Source organism: Mesoplodon densirostris, chromosome 9, assembly GCF_025265405.1.
Source record: "Mesoplodon densirostris isolate mMesDen1 chromosome 9, mMesDen1 primary haplotype, whole genome shotgun sequence".
Lineage (NCBI taxonomy): Eukaryota > Metazoa > Chordata > Mammalia > Artiodactyla > Ziphiidae > Mesoplodon > Mesoplodon densirostris.
Genome location: NC_082669.1, coordinates 78891906 through 78910985, shown reverse-complemented (window position 1 = coordinate 78910985; position 19080 = coordinate 78891906). Strand labels below are relative to the sequence as shown.

Genomic DNA, 19080 nt, shown 5'->3' with positions numbered 1-19080 from the left:
CATGGGCAATCTTCCTAGAGAGGATTACCTGCAGGATGAAACTGGACAGGAATTTGGGAGCAATATCTTAGACTTATACAGCATCATCATTTATGAGTAATTCAGTGGCACAATGTAAATTTGATTGGGCCCTTCATAAATACAATATTTTTTAATACTAATGATAAAAATTTTAAGTCTTAAATGTTATGATAGAAGTCAACAAATGCTGTGAAGAAAAACTTACAATTAATGGCTCATCTCTACAATATGGGCAATTTCAGGCAATGTAAAGTTAATTTAATCAAACATTTACAAGTCAAGACTAAAGGTAAGACTAGGTAAAATTGTTTTTATGTGGTTTACTCATTTTAGGAGACCCCCTTATATCTTTCTTCAGATAACCCTAGTTGTTTGAGAAAAAGTTAAATACATTAAATAGCATATACTTATTGAAAAAGAGTAATAAACATGATACATGAGATATGATACATGATACATCTTAAAAATCCTATAAGAATAATTGCCCTAGCATAACTGAAGGATATAACATGTTTCTATCAGTAACTGCGGATCATTAATATAAAAAATGTTACTCCCCAGATAACAGTCAAAAACCTATCAGAAATAGCATTAAGGCCTTCATGCTTCAGTTTTACTATGAAAAATAATTTTATTTGGCCCAATATAGCAATCTTTATCTGGTAAAATGAATTTATATATACAGTACACTGAGAAACATATTGAACATACTGAAATATGTGTAGACCTTAAACCACGCATCTATTTCCTACTCAATACCAATTTATTAAAGTTCTTGACTTTTAAGTTTCTTGATACTTCTACTTAATTTAGTTTGTATACCTTTAACCTACATGGGATACATTGATTAACTCTAAAAGAAAATGTTTACAATCATACAAATTCTTCTTTGTCTCATATATTGTTATATCTTAACTGTTGATTAATGACATTAAAAAATATCAGAATAGACTGAGTATCACTATAGGCTAAGGCTGTCCATTGATTTGCATAGGTTTTGACTCACAAAATAGCATCAAAAATTTTGTAATTAAAAGGAAATACTTAGAGAAGATGAGACTTCCTTTTAACTGTCTACAATGTCTATTTAGTACTTGGCACAAAGCCGTTGAATGAATAATGATAACTACTATAAGCATTTAAAAATCAAAGTGTATGATTAGCACTTTGTAATTTCATATGTGTTTGAATAAATTTTTATTCAATCAGTTCAAATTTGCCAATGGCAAAACCTTCATGCTTACCACATAAGGATCATTGTTTTGGAGATGTAAAATGGATTCCAAAATACAAACACAGACTCCTTTATTAAAATGGAAGATTTAGTTTCATGAGGCTCAGTTTTTGGTTTTGTTTGTTATTTTTGAGTAGCTATCCTGGAAGCTATAACCACATCAAATAAAACATTTTTAAAAAGTCATTTTTTTTTCCAAATAAGTTTCACAGGGAAACTGGTAAAATAATTGATGCTCATTTAGAAAGCATATGAAAAATGGAGATTGTAGAAATTCAATTTTACTCATTTCCTTCTAGTATATGTACAAGGAAATGATATAATTATATTTGGAATTTAATGGTAGATTTATAAAAACTGCAAGTTTAGGTATCTCCATTTGTACAAAGTCAGGTTGAAATGAGAAACAATTCACATTTCTTAAATTAAACATTTGTAACTTTTAGAGTAATATTTTATTTAGGAAGTATTTTAGTTTAACATAACACAGAAATAATCTAAAAAAATGAAACTAAAGTTTTAAATGGAAAAGTTTACTTTTAAAAGAAAACATTTTGCAAGTACTTTCTAAAATGAGAAATGATCTTAGGCTAATGTGAGTAATTAAACAACTGAAGTTATTTATACAGTCATTAAGAAATTATTTAATTAATCCTATTTATGATTTTTTTCTTTTGAAATGATAACTGATTTCTTTCACTATAATCTAGATTTTTATATTCTAAATTTAAGCACACATTATAGAAATATTTAATTCTCATTTACAGAAGTGAATAAGGTCATATAATTAAAGACAACTAGAGATGATAAATTAGCTCTTATTTTATCAATTAAGAAATTATAAAACAGATTTTTACTACTATGATTCAATATTTTTCCAATTTTATTGTTTTTCAAGACTGTTTTCTCTTTTGTAAATTAACATTTACCACAGACATTCTTATGTTGAACGAACTGACCTTCGTTTTGATTTGGATGAGTTTGCACATAGTTGCCATTAGGACAGTACCCAGAACTATTATTCCAGTTCAGTAGATAAAAATTCTGCTTATTTCTGGATGAAAAGGAAAATATTCCTCCTCTCAGAAATGTACAACCATTAAAAGATAGAAAAATTGGAGGGAACAAATGATTCCTCATGCCATATATACCTTGTTTAGTTTGCTTTATTCAGAATGTAATTAGAAAATGCCCTACAAAGTTTCTCATACCTTTTCACTGTGGCTAAGGACAAACAGCCAAATAAATTTTAATTTTTCATCTTGAAGTCAGAATACAAGTTTAATACTAATATATTTAATAAATTTTGTAACTCCCATATTCTACTTTCTAGAAAATACAGCCATTTAAGTGTTTGATTGCAAAGGAATATTATATTCTGATAATTGTAATAACATTTTCTCTTCTAAGCTATACACTGCCATTCTTAAGAATGCATTTTATAATTCTATTCTACATCCCAAAAGATCTGACCCCAAGGTAGAGTTCCAAAGTTCCATTTAAAGTCAACAGAAGTTCTAAGAAATATAACAAAAAGGTGGATTAAGGTTAATGAAACCTAATTTTATAAATCGCATGCATATATATGTACATGAAATTTCTCTAAGATTTCTTATCCTTACCTTCAACATTATATTATAATTTATTCAAATTTATACAACATTGTTTAAAGAAACTGGATTTTACATGATTTGGAGGCTCACTCCCAAATGATTTCACATAGTTTTGCTGATCATAGTAGTGCTGATTATAAACAGCACAATTAAATTCTTTAAGATTTACCATTTGATTTATAAAAGTAATAGATGTGATCAGAACAGCTGTAATAAAATGAAAATATAATGTAATTACTTTGATCATTGATGAGTACAAATATACTGTGCTCAATCTCAGAATCAAAATAGTTGCCCATTGAGATACAATTGGTACCATTCCGTTTTGTGTCTCATAAATGGTAGCTTTCAATAAACATTCAGGTATAGATCTAAGGACTTTTATATTTCTAATCTACTGGTCAGAGAAATAAAAGAAAATGTAAATTACATCTTGACATTTGGCCATTAAGTCAGCTTTGCTGCTGCTCCAAAACTCCTTTGAACTATTCATCCAAAAATCGTCTTTGCCTTGTTCCTTGGACCAAGTTTCAGTCAGAAATGTCAGGATGGGCATATGGTACACAAAGTATATGTTCCTGTTTCTCTCTATTTCTCATTGATAATTAGGGTTCTGATTCCTTGAAGATCAGGACCTCAAAGTCCTATCGTTGGGCTATAGTATGGCTCTGGGCAGCCCTCGCTGACATGGCTCACCCATCTTTTCTGGACTGTTGTCTATTTCCTTTGCCAAGCTGCCCTGATGGGATGCTGCCCATTCACTGCTCGCTCCTGGTGAAGCTGTTTCTTGGATATCTTGACAGAGATGGCTCTTCACCAGGATTACATATGGTTCGTGTCATTAGGTCTACCTAATCTCTGGGACTGGCTGCTCTGCTGGAGCTATTCCTTTGTTCAAATTAAACCGTAGGACTGACTCAATGTTCAGTTTCCTCCTGAACTGTGCTTAGCTATGCTCTGTTAGTTCTTAGCACGAGAATGGAATAAGGAGTAAAAACAATATCTTTTATTCTAAATCTAGTGGATTATGTCTTTCTCTGACCTGCTAATTAACAAAAGGGACCTGAGATTTAGTGTTGCAAATGGTAAATTTATCAAGAGTTAGATAACATTATGTGACCAATGATTACTTCTGCTCCTGCCTTTTAAATGTCTTGCTGATGTTCTACCATTTTCAGTGCTCAAAGATTAAGATAATGTTGAGCAAACTGAAGAATGTCAGTTTCCACTAGTTATGTGAAATTACTTGGTCATCTGTTGCTTATATAAATTGTTTAATTCTATCCTAATGATAGAAATTACTTATGGAATGTAGGAACCCTGAGATCAAGTTTTAAACTGTGTTTACTGGTGTCAAAGTTTTTAAATACATTGTTGTACTTATTTGAAAGGTCAATTTAAAATTCTCCCAAAGTAGTCAAAATGCATATTTTAATACATATTAAAATAAAATTTCTTATGTAAAGTATCTTCACATTAAGTAATATTCTGAAGTGATCGTCAACTTTACATAATAAATATCTTTAGTCATAAAATACCCATATCGCCAAATAGACATCCACTCCTCTAAGCCCTATGTCAAAAGCTGAAGTTAAAATACCATATGGGTATACATGGTACTATGGTATTTTCTCCTGGTACTAGAAGGAAAAAATACTGAATAACAATATTCATTTTTAAACAATTCAGTCAATTACTTTTTGACCCTCAGTGAAAGAACATTTCTAAGGCTCAAAAAGTGTTAGTGCAAAGGAAGATGTACCGTCTAACAAAGTATCTTCTTTAGATATGAAACAGAAGCAGTAGGCTACAATACTGTCACCTAAAAGTTTTCTGACACCCTTTGCCTAAATTGCGGGCATTCATAACACAAAACTTAAATACCATCTGTATAGTTCTATAAAAATCCTTTAAAACCCTACAGGAACCCACAAATTTCCACTATTGGCACGGTGGGGATACAGCACTTTTTAGCTGAAGGCACTGTATCTCTGGGAGGATCTTTTTTATTAGGAGGCACTAGAATGAGCTGTAAGTGCCACATACGGGGACTGGAATAATGTAAAAAAGAACAGCGGCTACTGAGCCATCCATACTTGTAGCACTTAAAAAAAAAGATGAGATAATAAAGAGCTGGCATAGTCATAAGTTCTGTACCATCACTTTGGAAAGAGATCTCAAAGCTAACTAGCAAAGTTAATAAAAAAGTTTGGAGATTAAATAAAAATAGAATTAAATCAGAATGAAAATTATGAGGCCCAGAAATGTTAGGGAAAAAAAATTAAAGTTAAATGAAAAATTGTGAATTAAAAAATCTGTGAAGACATGTAAAGCAAAAATATGCTTTTATGTTTAGATCTCTCCTTAATGCAACTTAATGATCCAAAATATCAGCAAAAAATAGTGAAGGCTTAACAGGCATGAAAACAATGAGCATTCCACTTGTTCAAGTTGTCAGTCACTTTCAACTACTTTCCTCTGATATACAGAGCCACTCCAATTTCAAATGCTTTTGTCCACAGAAAGATCTAAGATCTGTAGGGATTTTATATAAAATATCACCAACCAAAGGTGTAGGGTCTGCAAATTCTACATGTGCCTACAAACAGCAATTTAAATTTTAAGGCAGCCACAGAGAATAGAAGGAAGAAAGGTAATATTATATACTTGAACATTTTCATTATGTTTCATGACACTTCACAATTTATATTAGATTTTCAATACTGTTGCACAAAACAGGCATCTAGCAGTCCCTTTTAGCTGTCTTTGGTTGCAAAGTATTATTGCTAGGAGAGGCTGAAGTTTATCATTGGAGTGATATAACGAACTGAGGTTCTCAAGAAGCAGAGGATGTTGTAAAGATGACTGACTGGGACATGCAATGCATAGAAAGTTCTGGGGCGTGTAGAATGTGCATTTAACATGTGTAGAATGTGCATTCAACATGTTAATAAAAAAGATTAATGTGATCTCAATTGCAGTCCTGGAATAACATTACACTACTCCTTTTGTGCGATGCCACAGACCTTGATTTCCTTACCCCAAAGTTTTGGCTTCGAAGAACCCAACAAATTTATTTTCTAGCCTTACATGAGTCATATTAACATTCTGATTCTATATAGAAGTTCATTAACTTGCAAACTTCAAACATTTGCTTTAATAAGAGGCAGAAAAAATAATCACTTGCAACTAATATAGAATATTAGCAAGTAGAACTTTGAAATGGCACAGAGGCTAAGAGGATTCAGGAATGACACGTAAGAAATGATCTGAAAACTCAACAGTAGGAGACTCTAATAATCAGAAAGGGGAACGAACGGCATGACAATGGAAGGCTTTGTGCGTGGAGCCCTCCATACAAAACCCGCTCAGGAAGAACATTCGTTTTGATCTCTAGAAACAAAATTTGAAAATATAAAAATGGGAACCTCATTTAACATTTTCATAAGAGAAAGAAAAGGCAAACCTGAGCCAACTTACTGAGAGTGAGGAGAAACAACTGCTTAATAAAAAAGAAACAACTGATTTGAACTAAATATGGCGGGTACATCATTAAATTTCTCTTTTTGCCTCAGGTTTGGAAGGAGACAGGAAATGGACTGATTCTACCAGTGTGAGTTCACCTTCCAGGTCTTCTCCAAATGTTTTCTTCTCTTTTCATTCACTTAAGTCTAACACATGGGAGAAGAAAGTAAGTTCAAATTATTTCCACCTGAACATAGCATCAATCCTAACTCTTCAGGTAGTTTTTATAAGAGGCAAACACCAGTATAAAATAGGAATCTACATAATCTATAAAACTCCGAAAAGTCAGGTAATCAGGGAATATTGGCACTGAGGTGCAGAAGGGAAGAGTATTATAAATTGTAATGATACTTAGACTCTTACAGGAAGTATTCTTTTTTTTTTATTTTACAAATTTAATCAGTTATACATATACATATGTTCCCATATCCCCTCCCTTTTGCGTCTCCCTCCCACCCTCCCTACACACCCCTCTAGGTGGTCACAAAGCACCGAGCTGATCTCCCTGTGCTATGCGGCTGCTTCCCACTAGCTATCTACCTTACGTTTGGTAGTGTATATATGTCCATGCCGCTCTTTCACTTTGTCACAGCTTACCCTTCCCCCTCCCCATATCCTCAAGTCCATGCTCTAGTAGGTCTGTGTCTTTATTCCTGTCTTACCCCTATGTTCTTCATGACATTTTTTTTCTTAAATTCCATATATATGTGTCAGCATACAGTATTTGTCTTTCTCTTTCTGACTTACTTCACTCTGTATGACAGACTCTAGGTCCATCCACCTCATTACAAATAGCTCAATTTCATTTCTTTTTATGGCTGAGTAATATTCCATTGTATATATGTGCCACATCTTCTTTATCCATTCATCCGATGATGGACACTTAGGTTGTTTCCATCTCCGGGCTATTGTAAATAGGGCTGCTATGAACATTTTGGTACATGTCTCTTTTTGAATTATGGTTTTCTCAGGGTATATGTCCAGTAGTGGGATTGCTGGGTCATATGGTAGTTCTATTTGTAGTTTTTTAAGGAACCTCCATACCGTTCTCCATAGTGGCTGTACCAATTCACATTCCCACCAGCAGTGGAAGACTGTTCCCTTTTTTCCACACCCTCTCCAGCATTTATTGTTTCTAGATTTTTTGATGATGGCCATTCTGACTGGTGTGAGATGATATCTCATTGTAGTTTTGATTTGCATTTCTCTAATGAGTAAAGATGTTGAGCATCCTTTCATGTGTTTGTTGGCAGTCTGTATATCTTCTGTGGAGAAATGTCTATTTAGGTCTTCTGCCCATTTTTGGATTGGGTTGTTTGTTTTTTTGCTATTGAGCTGCATGAGCTGCTTATAAATTTTGGAGATTAATCCTTTGTCAGTTGCTTCATTTGCAAATATTTTCTCCCATTCTGAGGGTTGTCTTTTCGTCTTGTTTATGGTTTCCTTTGCTGTGCAAAAGCTTTGAAGTTTCATTAGGTCCCATGTGTTTATTTTTGTCTTTATTTCCATTTCTCTAGGAGGTGGGTCAAAAAAGATCTTGCTGTGATTTATGTCATAGAGTGTTCTGCCTATGTTTTCCTCTAGGAGTTTGATAGTGTCTGGCCTTACATTTAGATCTTTAATCCATTTTGAGCTTATTTTTGTGTATGGTGTTAGGGAGTGATCTAATCTCATACTTTTACATGTCCCTGTCCAGTTTTCCCAGCACCACTTATTGAAGAGACTGTCCTTTCTCCACTGTACATTCCTGCCTCCTTTATCAAAGATAAGGTGACCATATGTCCGTGGGTTTATCTCTGGGCTTTCTATCCTGTTCCATTGATCTATCTTTCTGTTTTTGTGCCAGTACCATACTGTCTTGATTACTGTAGCTTTGTAGTATAGTCTGAAGTCAGGGAGCCTGATTCCTCCAGCTCCATTTTTCGTTCTCAAGATTGCTTTGGCTATTCGGGGTCTTTTGTGTTTCCATACAAATTGTGAAATTTTTTGTTCTAGTTCTGTGAAAAATGCCGTTGGTAGTTTGATAGGGATTGCATTGAATCTGTAGATTGCTTTGGGTAGTAGAGTCATTTTCACAATGTTGATTCTTCCAATCCAAGAACATGGTACATCTCTCCATCTATTTGTATCATCTTTAATTTCTTTCATCAGTGTCTTATAATTTTCTGCATACAGGTCTTTTGTCTCCTTAGGTAGGTTTATTCCTAGATATTTTATTCTTTTTGTTGCAATGGTAAATGGGAGTGTTTCCTTGATTTCACTTTCAGATTTTTCATCATTAGTATATAGGAATGCCAGAGATTTCTGTGCATTAATTTTGTATCCTGCAACTTTACCAAATTCATTGATTAGCTCTAGTAGTTTTCTGGTAGCATCTTTAGGATTCTCTATGTATAGTATCATGTCATCTGCAAACAGTGACAGCTTTACTTCTTCTTTTCCCATTTGGATTCCTTTTATTTCCTTTTCTTCTCTGATTGCTGTGGCTAAAACTTCCAAAACTATGTTGAATAAGAGTGGTGAGAGTGGGCAACCTTGTCTTGTTCCTGATCTTAGTGGAAATGGTTTCAGTTTTTCACCATTGAGGACGATGATGGCTGTGGGTTTGTCATATATGGCCTTTATTATGTTGAGGAAAGTTCCCTCTATGCCTACTTTCTGCAGGGTTTTTATCATAAATGGGTGTTGAATTTTGTCAAAAGCTTTCTCTGCATCTATTGAGATGATCATATGGTTTTTCTCCTTCAGTTTGTTAATATGGTGTATCACGTTGATTGATTTGCGTATATTGAAGAATCCTTGCATTCCTGGAATAAACCCCACTTGATCCTGGTGTATGATCCTTTTAATGTGCTGTTGGATTCTGTTTGCTAGTATTTTGTTGAGGATTTTTGCATCTATGTTCATCAGTGATATTGGCCAGTAGTTTTCTTTCTTTGTGACATCCTTGTCTGGTTTTGGTATCAAGGTGATGGTGGCCTCATAGAATGAGTTTGGGAGTGTTCCTCCCTCTGCTATATTTTGGAAGAGTTTCAGAAGGATAGGTGTTAGCTCTTCTCTAAATGCTTGATAGAATTCCCCTGTGAAGCCATCTGGTTCTGGGCTTTTGTTTGTCGGAAGATTTTTTATCACAGTTTCAATTTCAGTGCTTGTGATTGGTCTATTCATATTTTCTATTTCTTCCTGATTCAGTCTTGGCAGGTTGTGCATTTCTAAGAATTTGTCCATTTCTTCCAGGTTGTCCATTTTATTGGCATAGAGTTGCTTATAGTAATCTCTCATGATCTTTTGTATTTCTGCAGTGTCAGTTGTTACTTCTCCTTTTTCATTTCTAATTCTATTGATTTGAGTCTTCTCCCTTTTTTTCTTGATGAGTCTGGCTAATGGTTTATCAATTTTGTTTATCTTCTCAAAGAACCAGCTTTTAGTTTTATTGATCTTTGCTATCGTTTCCTTCATTTCTTTTTCATTTATTTCTGATCTGATTTTTATGATTTCTTTCCTTCTGCTAACTTTGGGATGTTTTTGTTCTTCTTTCTCTAATTGCTTTAGGTGCAAGGTTAGGTTGTTTATTCGAGATGTTTCCTGTTTCTTAAGGTGGGATTGTATTGCCATAAACTTCCCTCTTAGAACTGCTTTTGCTGCATCCCATAGGTTTTGGGTCGTCGTGTCTCCATTGTCATTTGTTTCTAGGTATTTTTTAATTTCCTCTTTGATTTCTTCAGTGATCACTTCGTTATTAAGTAGTGTATTGTTTAGCCTCCATGTGTTTGTATGTTTTACAGCTCTTTTCCTGTAATTGATATCTAGTCTCATAGCATTGTGGTCGGAAAAGATACTTGATACAATTTCAATTTTCTTAAATTTACCAAGGCTTGATTTGTGACCCAAGATATGATCTATCCTGGAGAATGTTCCATGAGCACTTGAGAAAAATGTGTATTCTGTTGTTTTTGGATGGAATGTCCTATAAATATCAATTAAGTCCATCTTGTTTAATGTATCATTTAAAGCTTGTGTTTCCTTATTTATTTTCATTTTGGATGACCTGTCCATCGGTGAAAGTGGGGTGTTAAAGTCCCCTACTATGATTGTGTTACTGTCGATTTCTCTTTTTATGGCTGTTAATATTTCCCTTATGTATTGAGGTGCTCCTATGTTTGGTGCATAAATATTTACAATTGTTATATCTTCTTCTTGGATCAATCCCTTGATCATTATGTAGTGTCCTTCTTTGTCTCTTCTAGTAGTCTTTATTTTAAAGTCTATTTTGTCTGATATGAGAATTGCTACTCCAGCTTTCTTTTGGTTTCCATTTGCATGGAATATCTTTTTCCATCCCCTTACTTTCAGTCTGTATGTGTCTCTAGGTCTGAAGTGGGTCTCTTGTAGACAGCATATATATGGGTCTTGTTTTTGTATCCATTCAGCCAGTCTGTGTCTTTTGGTGGGAGCATTTAGTCCATTTACATTTAAGGTAATTATTGATATGTATGTTCCTATTCCCATTTTCTTAATTGTTTTGGGTTCGTTATTGTAGTTCTTTTCCTTCTGTTGTGTTTCTTGCCTAGAGAAGTTCCTTTAGCATTTGTTGTAAAGCTGGTTTGGTGGTGCTGAATTCTCTCAGCTTTTGCTTGTCTGTAAACGTTTTAATTTCTCCATCAAATCTGAATGAGATCCTTGCTGGGTAGAGTAATCTTGGTTGCAGGTTTTTCTCCTTCATCACTTTAAGTATGTCCTGCCACTCCCTTCTGGCTTGTAGAGTTTCTGCTGAGAGATCAGCTGTTATCCTGATGGGGATTCCCTTGTGTGTTATTTGTTGTTTTTGCCTTGCTGCTTTTTTTTTTTTTTTTTTTTTTTTTTTTTTTTTTCGGTATGCGGGCCTCTCACTGTTGTGGCCTCCCCCGTCGCGGAGCACAGGCTCCGGACGCGCAGGCTCCGGACGCGCAGGCTCAGCGGCCATGGCTCACGGGCCCAGCCGCTCCGCGGCATATGGGATCCTCCCAGACCGGGGCACGAACCCGTATCCCCTGCATCGGCAGGCGGACTCTCAACCACTTGCGCCACCAGGGAGGCCCGCCTTGCTGCTTTTAATATGATTTCTTTGTGTTTAATTTTTGACAGTTTGATTAATATGTGTCTTGGTGTATTTCTCCTTGGATTTATTCTGTATGGGACTCTCTGTGCCTCCTGGACTTGGTTAACTATTTCCTTTCCCATATTAGGGAAGTTTTCAACTATAATCTCTTCAAATATTTTCTCAGTCCCTTTCTTTTTCTCTTCTTCTTCTGGAACCCCTATAATTCGAATGTTGGTGCGTTTAATGTTGTCCCAGAGGTCTCTGAGACTGTCCTCTGTTCTTTTCATTCTTTTTTCTTTATTTTGCTGTGCAGCAGTTATTTCCACTATTTTATCTTCCACCTCACTTATCCGTTCTTCTGCCTCAGTTATTCTGCTATTGATCCCATCTAGAGTATTTTTTATTTCATTTATTGTGTTTTTAATCGATGCTTGATTCATCTTTAGTTCTTCTAGGTCCTTGTTAACTGTTTCTTGCATTTTGTCTATTCTATTTCCAAGATTTTGGATCATCTTTACCATCATTATTCTGAATTCTTTTTCAGGTAGACTGCCTATTACCTCTTCATTTGTTAGGTCTGGTGGGTTTTTATCTTGCTCCTTCTCCTGCTGTGTGTTTTTCTGTCTTCTCATTTTGCTTATATTACTGTGTTTGGGGTCTCCTTTTTGCAGGCTGCAGGTTCGTAGTTCCCGTTGTTTTTGGTGTCTGTCCCCAGTGGCTAAGGTTGGTTTAGTGGGTTGTGTAGGCTTCTTGGTGGAGGGGACTACTGCCTGTGTTCTGGTGGATGAGGCTGGATCTTGTCTTTCTGGTGGGCAGGTCCACGTCTGGTGGTGTGTTTTGGGGTGTCTGCGGACTTTTTATGATTTTAGGCCACCTCTCTGCTAATGGGTGGCGTTGTGTTCCTGTCTTGCTAGTTGTTTGGCATAGGGTGTCCAGCACTGTAGCTTGCTGGTCGTTGAGTGAACTTGGTTGCTGGTGTTGAGATGGAGATCTCTGGAAGATTTTCGCCGTTTGATATTATGTGGAGCTGGGAGGTCTCTTGTGGACCTGTGTCCTGAAGTTTGCTCTCCCACCTCAGAGGCACAGCACTGACTCCTGGCTCCTCAATTTGGGATGATTTGTTGTCTATTCATGTATTCCACAGATGCAGGGTACATCAAGTTGATTGTGGAGCTTTAATCCGCTGCTTCTGAGGCTGCTGGGAGAGGTTTCCCTTTCTCTTCTTTGTTCTCACAGCTCCTGGGTCTCAGCTTTGGATTTGGCCCCGCCTCTGCGTGTAGGTCGCCGGAGGGCGTCTGTTCTTCGCTCAGACAGGACAGGGTTAAAGGAGCAGCCTCTTCGGGGGCTCTGGCTCACTCAGGCCCGGCGGGAGGGAGGGGCATGGAGTGCGGGGCGAGCCTGCAGCGGCAGAGGTCGGCGTGACGTTGCACCAGCCCGAGGCGCGCCGTGCGTTCTCTCAGGGAAGCCGCCCCTGGATCCCGGGACCCCGGCAGTGGCAGGCTGCACAGGCTCCCGGAAGGGCGGTGTGGACAGTGACCTGCGCTTGCACACAGGCTTCTTGGCGGCGGCAGCAGCAGCCCCAGCGTCCCACGCCCGTCTCTGGGCTCCGCGCTTTCAGCCGCGACTCGCGCCCGTCTCTGGAGCTCCTTTACGCGGCGCTCTTAATCCCCTCTCCTCGCGCACCAGGAAACCAAGAGGGAAGAAAAAGTCTCCTGCCTCTTCGGCAGCTCCAGAGTTTTCCCGGACTCCCTCCCGGCTAGCTGTGGCACATTAGCCCCCTTCAGGCTGAGTTCTCGCCGCCAGCCCCAGTCCTCTCGCTGCGCTCTGACCGAAGCCCGAGCCTCAGCTCCAGCGCCGCCCGCCCCGGCGGGGGAGCAGACAAGCCTCTCGGGCTGGTGAGTGCCGCTCGGCACCGCTCCTCTGTGCGGGAATCTCTCCGCTTTGCCCTACCCAGGTATGTGGGGAGCTTCTTGCCTTTTGGGAGGTCTGGGGTCTTCTGCCAGCGTTCAGTAGGTGTTCTGTAGGAGTTGTTCCACGTGTAGCTGTATTTCTGGTGTATCTGTGGGGAGGAAGGTGATCTCCGCGTCTTACTCTTCCACCATCTTACCCGGAACTCCAGGAAGTATTCTTTACATTTGTTCAGACTTTGATGGGTCTAGATCTCTTATAACAGCAGCAGAAAATAAATTTTAGAAATCTACTTGATCGAAAAGAGTCAAAACAATTTCAAAAAATTATTAGGTAAAATCTGTATTATTCCACCTGATTTTAACCTGTCCTACTTTCTGCTAAAATCCTCTTGAACATACATCTGATTAATACTGTATTAATCACAATAATTTTTTTTTCATTTCACCTTCAATAAGATAAATAAAATTTAACAAGTTCTGGGAGGATAATCACGAATGCAGTGAAGGCCTGTCACTTGCTATTGACATAACTTTGGACAATTAGAAAATACATATTAACTAAATAATTAAAATTAAAAATAAAAGTTCTCAAACACACTCTGCCAATATTTAGAAAGATCTCTTAGCTAGCATTCTATTTCATTATCTCTTCTTCCTAAAAATCTCTTCTCCCTTCTTCAGAGTTCTAAGAGAATCCTGGATTGTACTTTTGGAGAGATTACCTCATGAAGTCAAACCATTTCTCATTAACTGTCACCTCCCATTTGATTCTTCATAATCACTATCATATGGTTATTGAGTGCTTACTTTGTATGGTATAATGTGTTTGGAGTTTCAAATACTATAATATGTCTAGAACATAGTCTTTGTCCTTAAGCGACCCGCCATTAAGCCAGAGATAACTGCAAAATGAGCATGCACACGTGCAAGCGCACATGTGTGTGACAACACAAACACACACACACACACACACACACACACACACACACTGCGTTAGTTCCAGATAATGATATAAGCAGCCAGCTCTTCAGAAATGTGGAGCAGAGTGTAGGTCCTGACTGCAAAATTTCTTGGGAAAGCCTCCTGGAAAAACAGGATGAGGCCCTTAAGGAAAGGTAGAATTTAGGTAAGAGAGGAGAATGAAAAGGAAAAGGAAAGAAAGGCAAAGAGTTAAGGCAAAATAAATGCACTAGTTTGGCAAAAGCCTTCATTCAGGGCACTCTAAGAGTGAAAGCCACAGTGCAGGGAAGTGTTACATATGGAGTGTCAAAATGAAGAATATGGATGATAATTTGGCCTCTCTTGTTCTCTAAAAATAATTTATAAGAAGCACTAAACCATAGTTATTCTACTCTTCCAAAGCTTCAAAACATCTTTTCTATCAACCTCTGGAATACTTCTTTATTTTACTATTCTGGAATTGAATAAAATGACTGAAGAAACAGTTTCAGTTTTGTTGTTTCCTGAATCTAAGGACATTTACGTTCTTGGATTCAGCAAGCAGGATAATACTGAATTCATCACCGTTTTCCCCCTTGAGCCTGTCCTCTTGTGCCCTCTATTTCTCTTCACAGGCTTTTACAGTTGCTATGATTTTTCCTAATTTTCCTCTTCGTCCCCAGCATTCAATCCATTGTCTTGTTCTGTATTTCTCTTCACAGCATTGTTTGTATGGATTCCTTGCTGTCCACTCGCTGTGTTGTACTTAAGTCAGATACTACATCCTGCAAGGACTCATCTTCTGTTTCCAGTCTCTCCCAACTCCAGAATATCCTACCTCACTTGAGTTTCATTCAGGCATGCTTCATTCAGTACATGTTCACATTACTCTTCCTAAAGCACATCTCTGGTCATGTGAAACCCAAGCTTATAACATTAGTAAGTTCCATACTAATCAAAACAAACACCATAGCTTGACATTTAAAGCATTCAACAGTCTGGTCTCCTTTCATATATTCTACATTCCTGTCAAACCTCATATGCAATGTTCTCCAGGCACATATCGTGAGCTCCTGTTCTGGGTTGATATTATTCTATTTGGATTGTTCGTTGCCTCCAACCTCACATAACATCTTCTTATCTCAAAAGTCTCTTATCTCATTGAGTCTGAGTAAGGTGCTCCCTACCATAAATTCCTGTCTCACATTCTTTCACTTCTTATGGATCTGCTTACTTCATGAATTATAAGAGGAGGTGGGAGGAAAAGCAAAGGGACTGATTATCAAAGAAAGTAACCATACAGTTATGGAGAGCCTACAAAAAATGTATTAAAATGCAAAATATTTTTATATTGTTTATGGTCTCCTTTACAGCAGTAATGAGGTATTACAAGAGGTATTATAAATCAGTAACTCTGAATACGATCATGACTTACCTCACTTTCAGCTGAGAAAACTGAGGAAACAAATAAATCGTACTCAGCTAGTAAGTGCTAAATCTGGGATTGGAACCACCAGAGTCTGTCACCAGAGCTCATATACTAATACCACTAGGCCCCTCTGCCTCTTGCTAACAGTTGCATCAGCTTAACTTACTCCCTCCCCTCCCCCAACCAATGACAACAAGGACCAGTACCATGATTTCATTTCAGGAAACATGACTATGCTACTGAAATGTAAACAAATTATTTCACTTCTGCTTAATTTTCAAAAAGTACTTTGAAGTGCATTCAATTATATGCAGACAAATTTTTTTTTTTTTTTTTTTTTTTTTTTTGTCTGTACGCGGGCCTCTCACTGTTGTGGCCTCTCCCGTTGTGGAGCACAGGCTCTGGACGCGCAGGCCCAGCGGCCATGGCTCATGGGCCCAGCCGCTCCGCGGCACATGGGACCTTCCCGGACCGGGGCACGAACCCGTGTCCCCTGCATTGGCAGGTGGACTCTCAACCACTGCGCCACCAGGGAAGTCCATATGCAGACAAATTTTGATGGAGAGAATTAGATAATATTTTCCTTTGTCTAATAATGTACATAAAATGCCTTTTAAGTCCGAGCATCTTAAAACTCTATAAAGATGAAGATATAGAATACTGAAGTGACATTCCATCCATAACATTTGACATCCAACATACAAAATGTTAATGACAGCAGCAGAAACAGATTCAAAGAGAGAATGTTGACTCAGTATTCTGCAAGATAATTAAACATGATTATAATTTATATAATTTAGGAAAAACCAAGATTTGGTCTTCCTCCAATTTTTGTCTTTTCTGAAATCTATTTCCAATAAGCCGAGGGAAGCTTTCCTTTTATCTCTCTATGGAAAAAACACATAAATATTTTTCACATGCACTAATTCATATAAGCATAAAATGTATGATATATTGACTAAGAACATCTTAGTTTTCTAAGCCCATAGTGGCATTACATCAGGCATTAAATATACAATTTTTATATATTGTTTTACACACACTATTTTTTCTGAGGTATTTTATAATTAAAGTGTAACTAAATAACAAAATGAAAAAATCAAAAATAGCAATTGCCAAACAAAAAATACTAGTAATCTAATAATGCTGTAATTTAGCCCAATTATTATTTCGGGTTCCAAAACACAATGTTTAATAAACTATCGTATTGACTCATCCATTTTTTATTTTAATATCCTTATCACTGGACACATATGTTTTAAAAACCACCTTCCTACATACCCTCTATATATCGTTCGTAACAACCCCTATATATCATATAGGAGCACAAGGAGTTGCATTAATAGCTGAAACACTTTTATTACGAATACTTTCATTTCTCTGAGATTGGTCTTTTTTAAAGGGGGAAAACAGCATCTAACTCTTGTTTGCTCTTTAAAGTTTTATTGTTTTAGCATCTGATACAGGGAGCGAGCGTCCGCATACTCAGGAGAATGGCTGAAAGTAAAAGGCCTCAAGCTACCTACTGCATGGCTGAGAGGATAAAGCAGGGATATAAAAACTTTTGTTGGATTGCTCACTTGCCTTGTGTGAGAGCACCGCTATTCTTAGGAGCATATATCCATATGTTCTCTCTACTTCCAGTTTTATCACTTCTTTTGTATTATTTAACACATCTAAAGACACTTCCAAAAGATAAATTTTTCCATTTTGAAAAAGTAATAGTTTGGAACCTGATAAAATATATTAATGTTCACCGTGTGTTTTTCACAAAGGTGATAGAGTAAAAGTGCTATAAAGCAATTGGGCACGTGGTCTTAAAGACATTAATATGTCAAATAGAATGAGATGTCTCAAAAATCAACAAAAATTATATCCGGTGAAAGGTCAAATGGAAATAAGCTGCTAGAAAGACCATATTTCGCTTTCAGGCCTCTGACTAGATACTTAGTACAAAAATAGGGGAGGAAAATGTAAGAATGAGAGGAAGTACTATTCTTACCTCAATAACCTGAAATTAGAAGTATGTGATGTTTAACTCTCAGAAGTATGGACATTAAGTTAAAACTCATTCTAACAACTGAATGGATTGTTCAGGATTCAGATTCTAACTTTTCCTCCTGAGCTCTAAGTTCTAACAGGGTCCATACTTTTTTTTTTTTTTTTTTTTTTTGCGGTATGCGGGCCTCTCACTGTTGTGGCCTCTCCCGTTGCGGAGCACAGGCTCCGGATGCACAGGCTCAGCGGCCATGGCTCGCGGGCTCAGCCGCTCCACGGCATGTGGGATCTTCCCGGACCGGGGCACGAACCCGCGTCCTCTGCATCAGCAGGTGGACTCTCAACCACTGCGCCACCAGGGAGGCCCCATACTTTTTAGTAAACAAGAAACTGATATGCTTGGCCTATTGAATAGGCCAGGCATGTTTTCAAGTGTCATACACATTTCTGAAATCTACAATACATCAATTTTTAATACATCTACTCTCTCAGCTCCATTAAAAAGATGGTAGGGGAAAGATTTTAGAGTAATTAATGATATAGTTAGCTGCTAAATATTAATAGGAATCGTAGTCTTGCATAAAATATAACATATAAACCTTGCCAATACAGACGCACCAGTAATTAAAGTTGAATATGTAATTACACTGATTTATAAGACAGGCAAAAAGTTACACTTTACCAGCTTCTATGTAAACTGTGTCTAACAGTTAAACTTTGCATTTTACGGTTTATAAAAACGGGAAATATCTTGACTACAGTTCATAAATGGTTTAGAAACCTGTATAGTAGTAAAAATTATGACAACTTGTTCCATCATGAATATTCTTATTGGACCATACAAACCAAACTGTGATAATGATCCATAAGAGGGAGACTCATCTTAGACACCGCTATACTCCCAAGAGAATGTAGTAGTAATGTAGTACTAAGAATTTGTAGAGAACTGCTAGCACAATCATTATAGGACACTGGAGAGAATCTAAAAGGATATAAAGCAGTTCTGATACACTTTTTCGTATCACAAACACGGTGCAGTTTAACTCCATTTAAACTTGTATTTTTTACTTATCCACCATTCAAAACTTCAGAAGACTAGTAAATACTAGAAGCATAGGAATATCGGTTCTTCCCCTTTTGGAGTCTGTTAGCCCCACTTACATGTGCGGCTGAGGTGAGCAGCCCGGGCTGCTGTTCCCATTGCTGTCGATGTGATCCAGGGAACCATTGAGGTCTTCGTGGACAGCCTGCAGCAGGCCGCTGGAGGTGTTATTGATCAGTCCAGGGTTACTTAGCAAAGGTAAACTGCTCTCTGCCAAGGCAGCCTAGTG

At 37.2% G+C, this 19080-nt stretch overlaps 1 protein-coding gene across 7 annotated transcripts in view; it reads right to left on the bottom strand.

Annotated features, from left to right (window-relative positions):
• Positions 1 to 19080, bottom strand: part of FOXP2 (forkhead box P2) — a 545321-nt gene that overhangs the window by 18444 nt on the left and 507797 nt on the right. For all 7 annotated transcript variants that reach the window (XM_060108608.1, XM_060108610.1, XM_060108611.1 and 4 more), the window contains one exon: positions 18911 to 19074. In XM_060108608.1, the coding sequence (XP_059964591.1) occupies positions 18911 to 19074 (164 nt within the window). The remainder of the gene's footprint in view (positions 1 to 18910; positions 19075 to 19080) is intronic.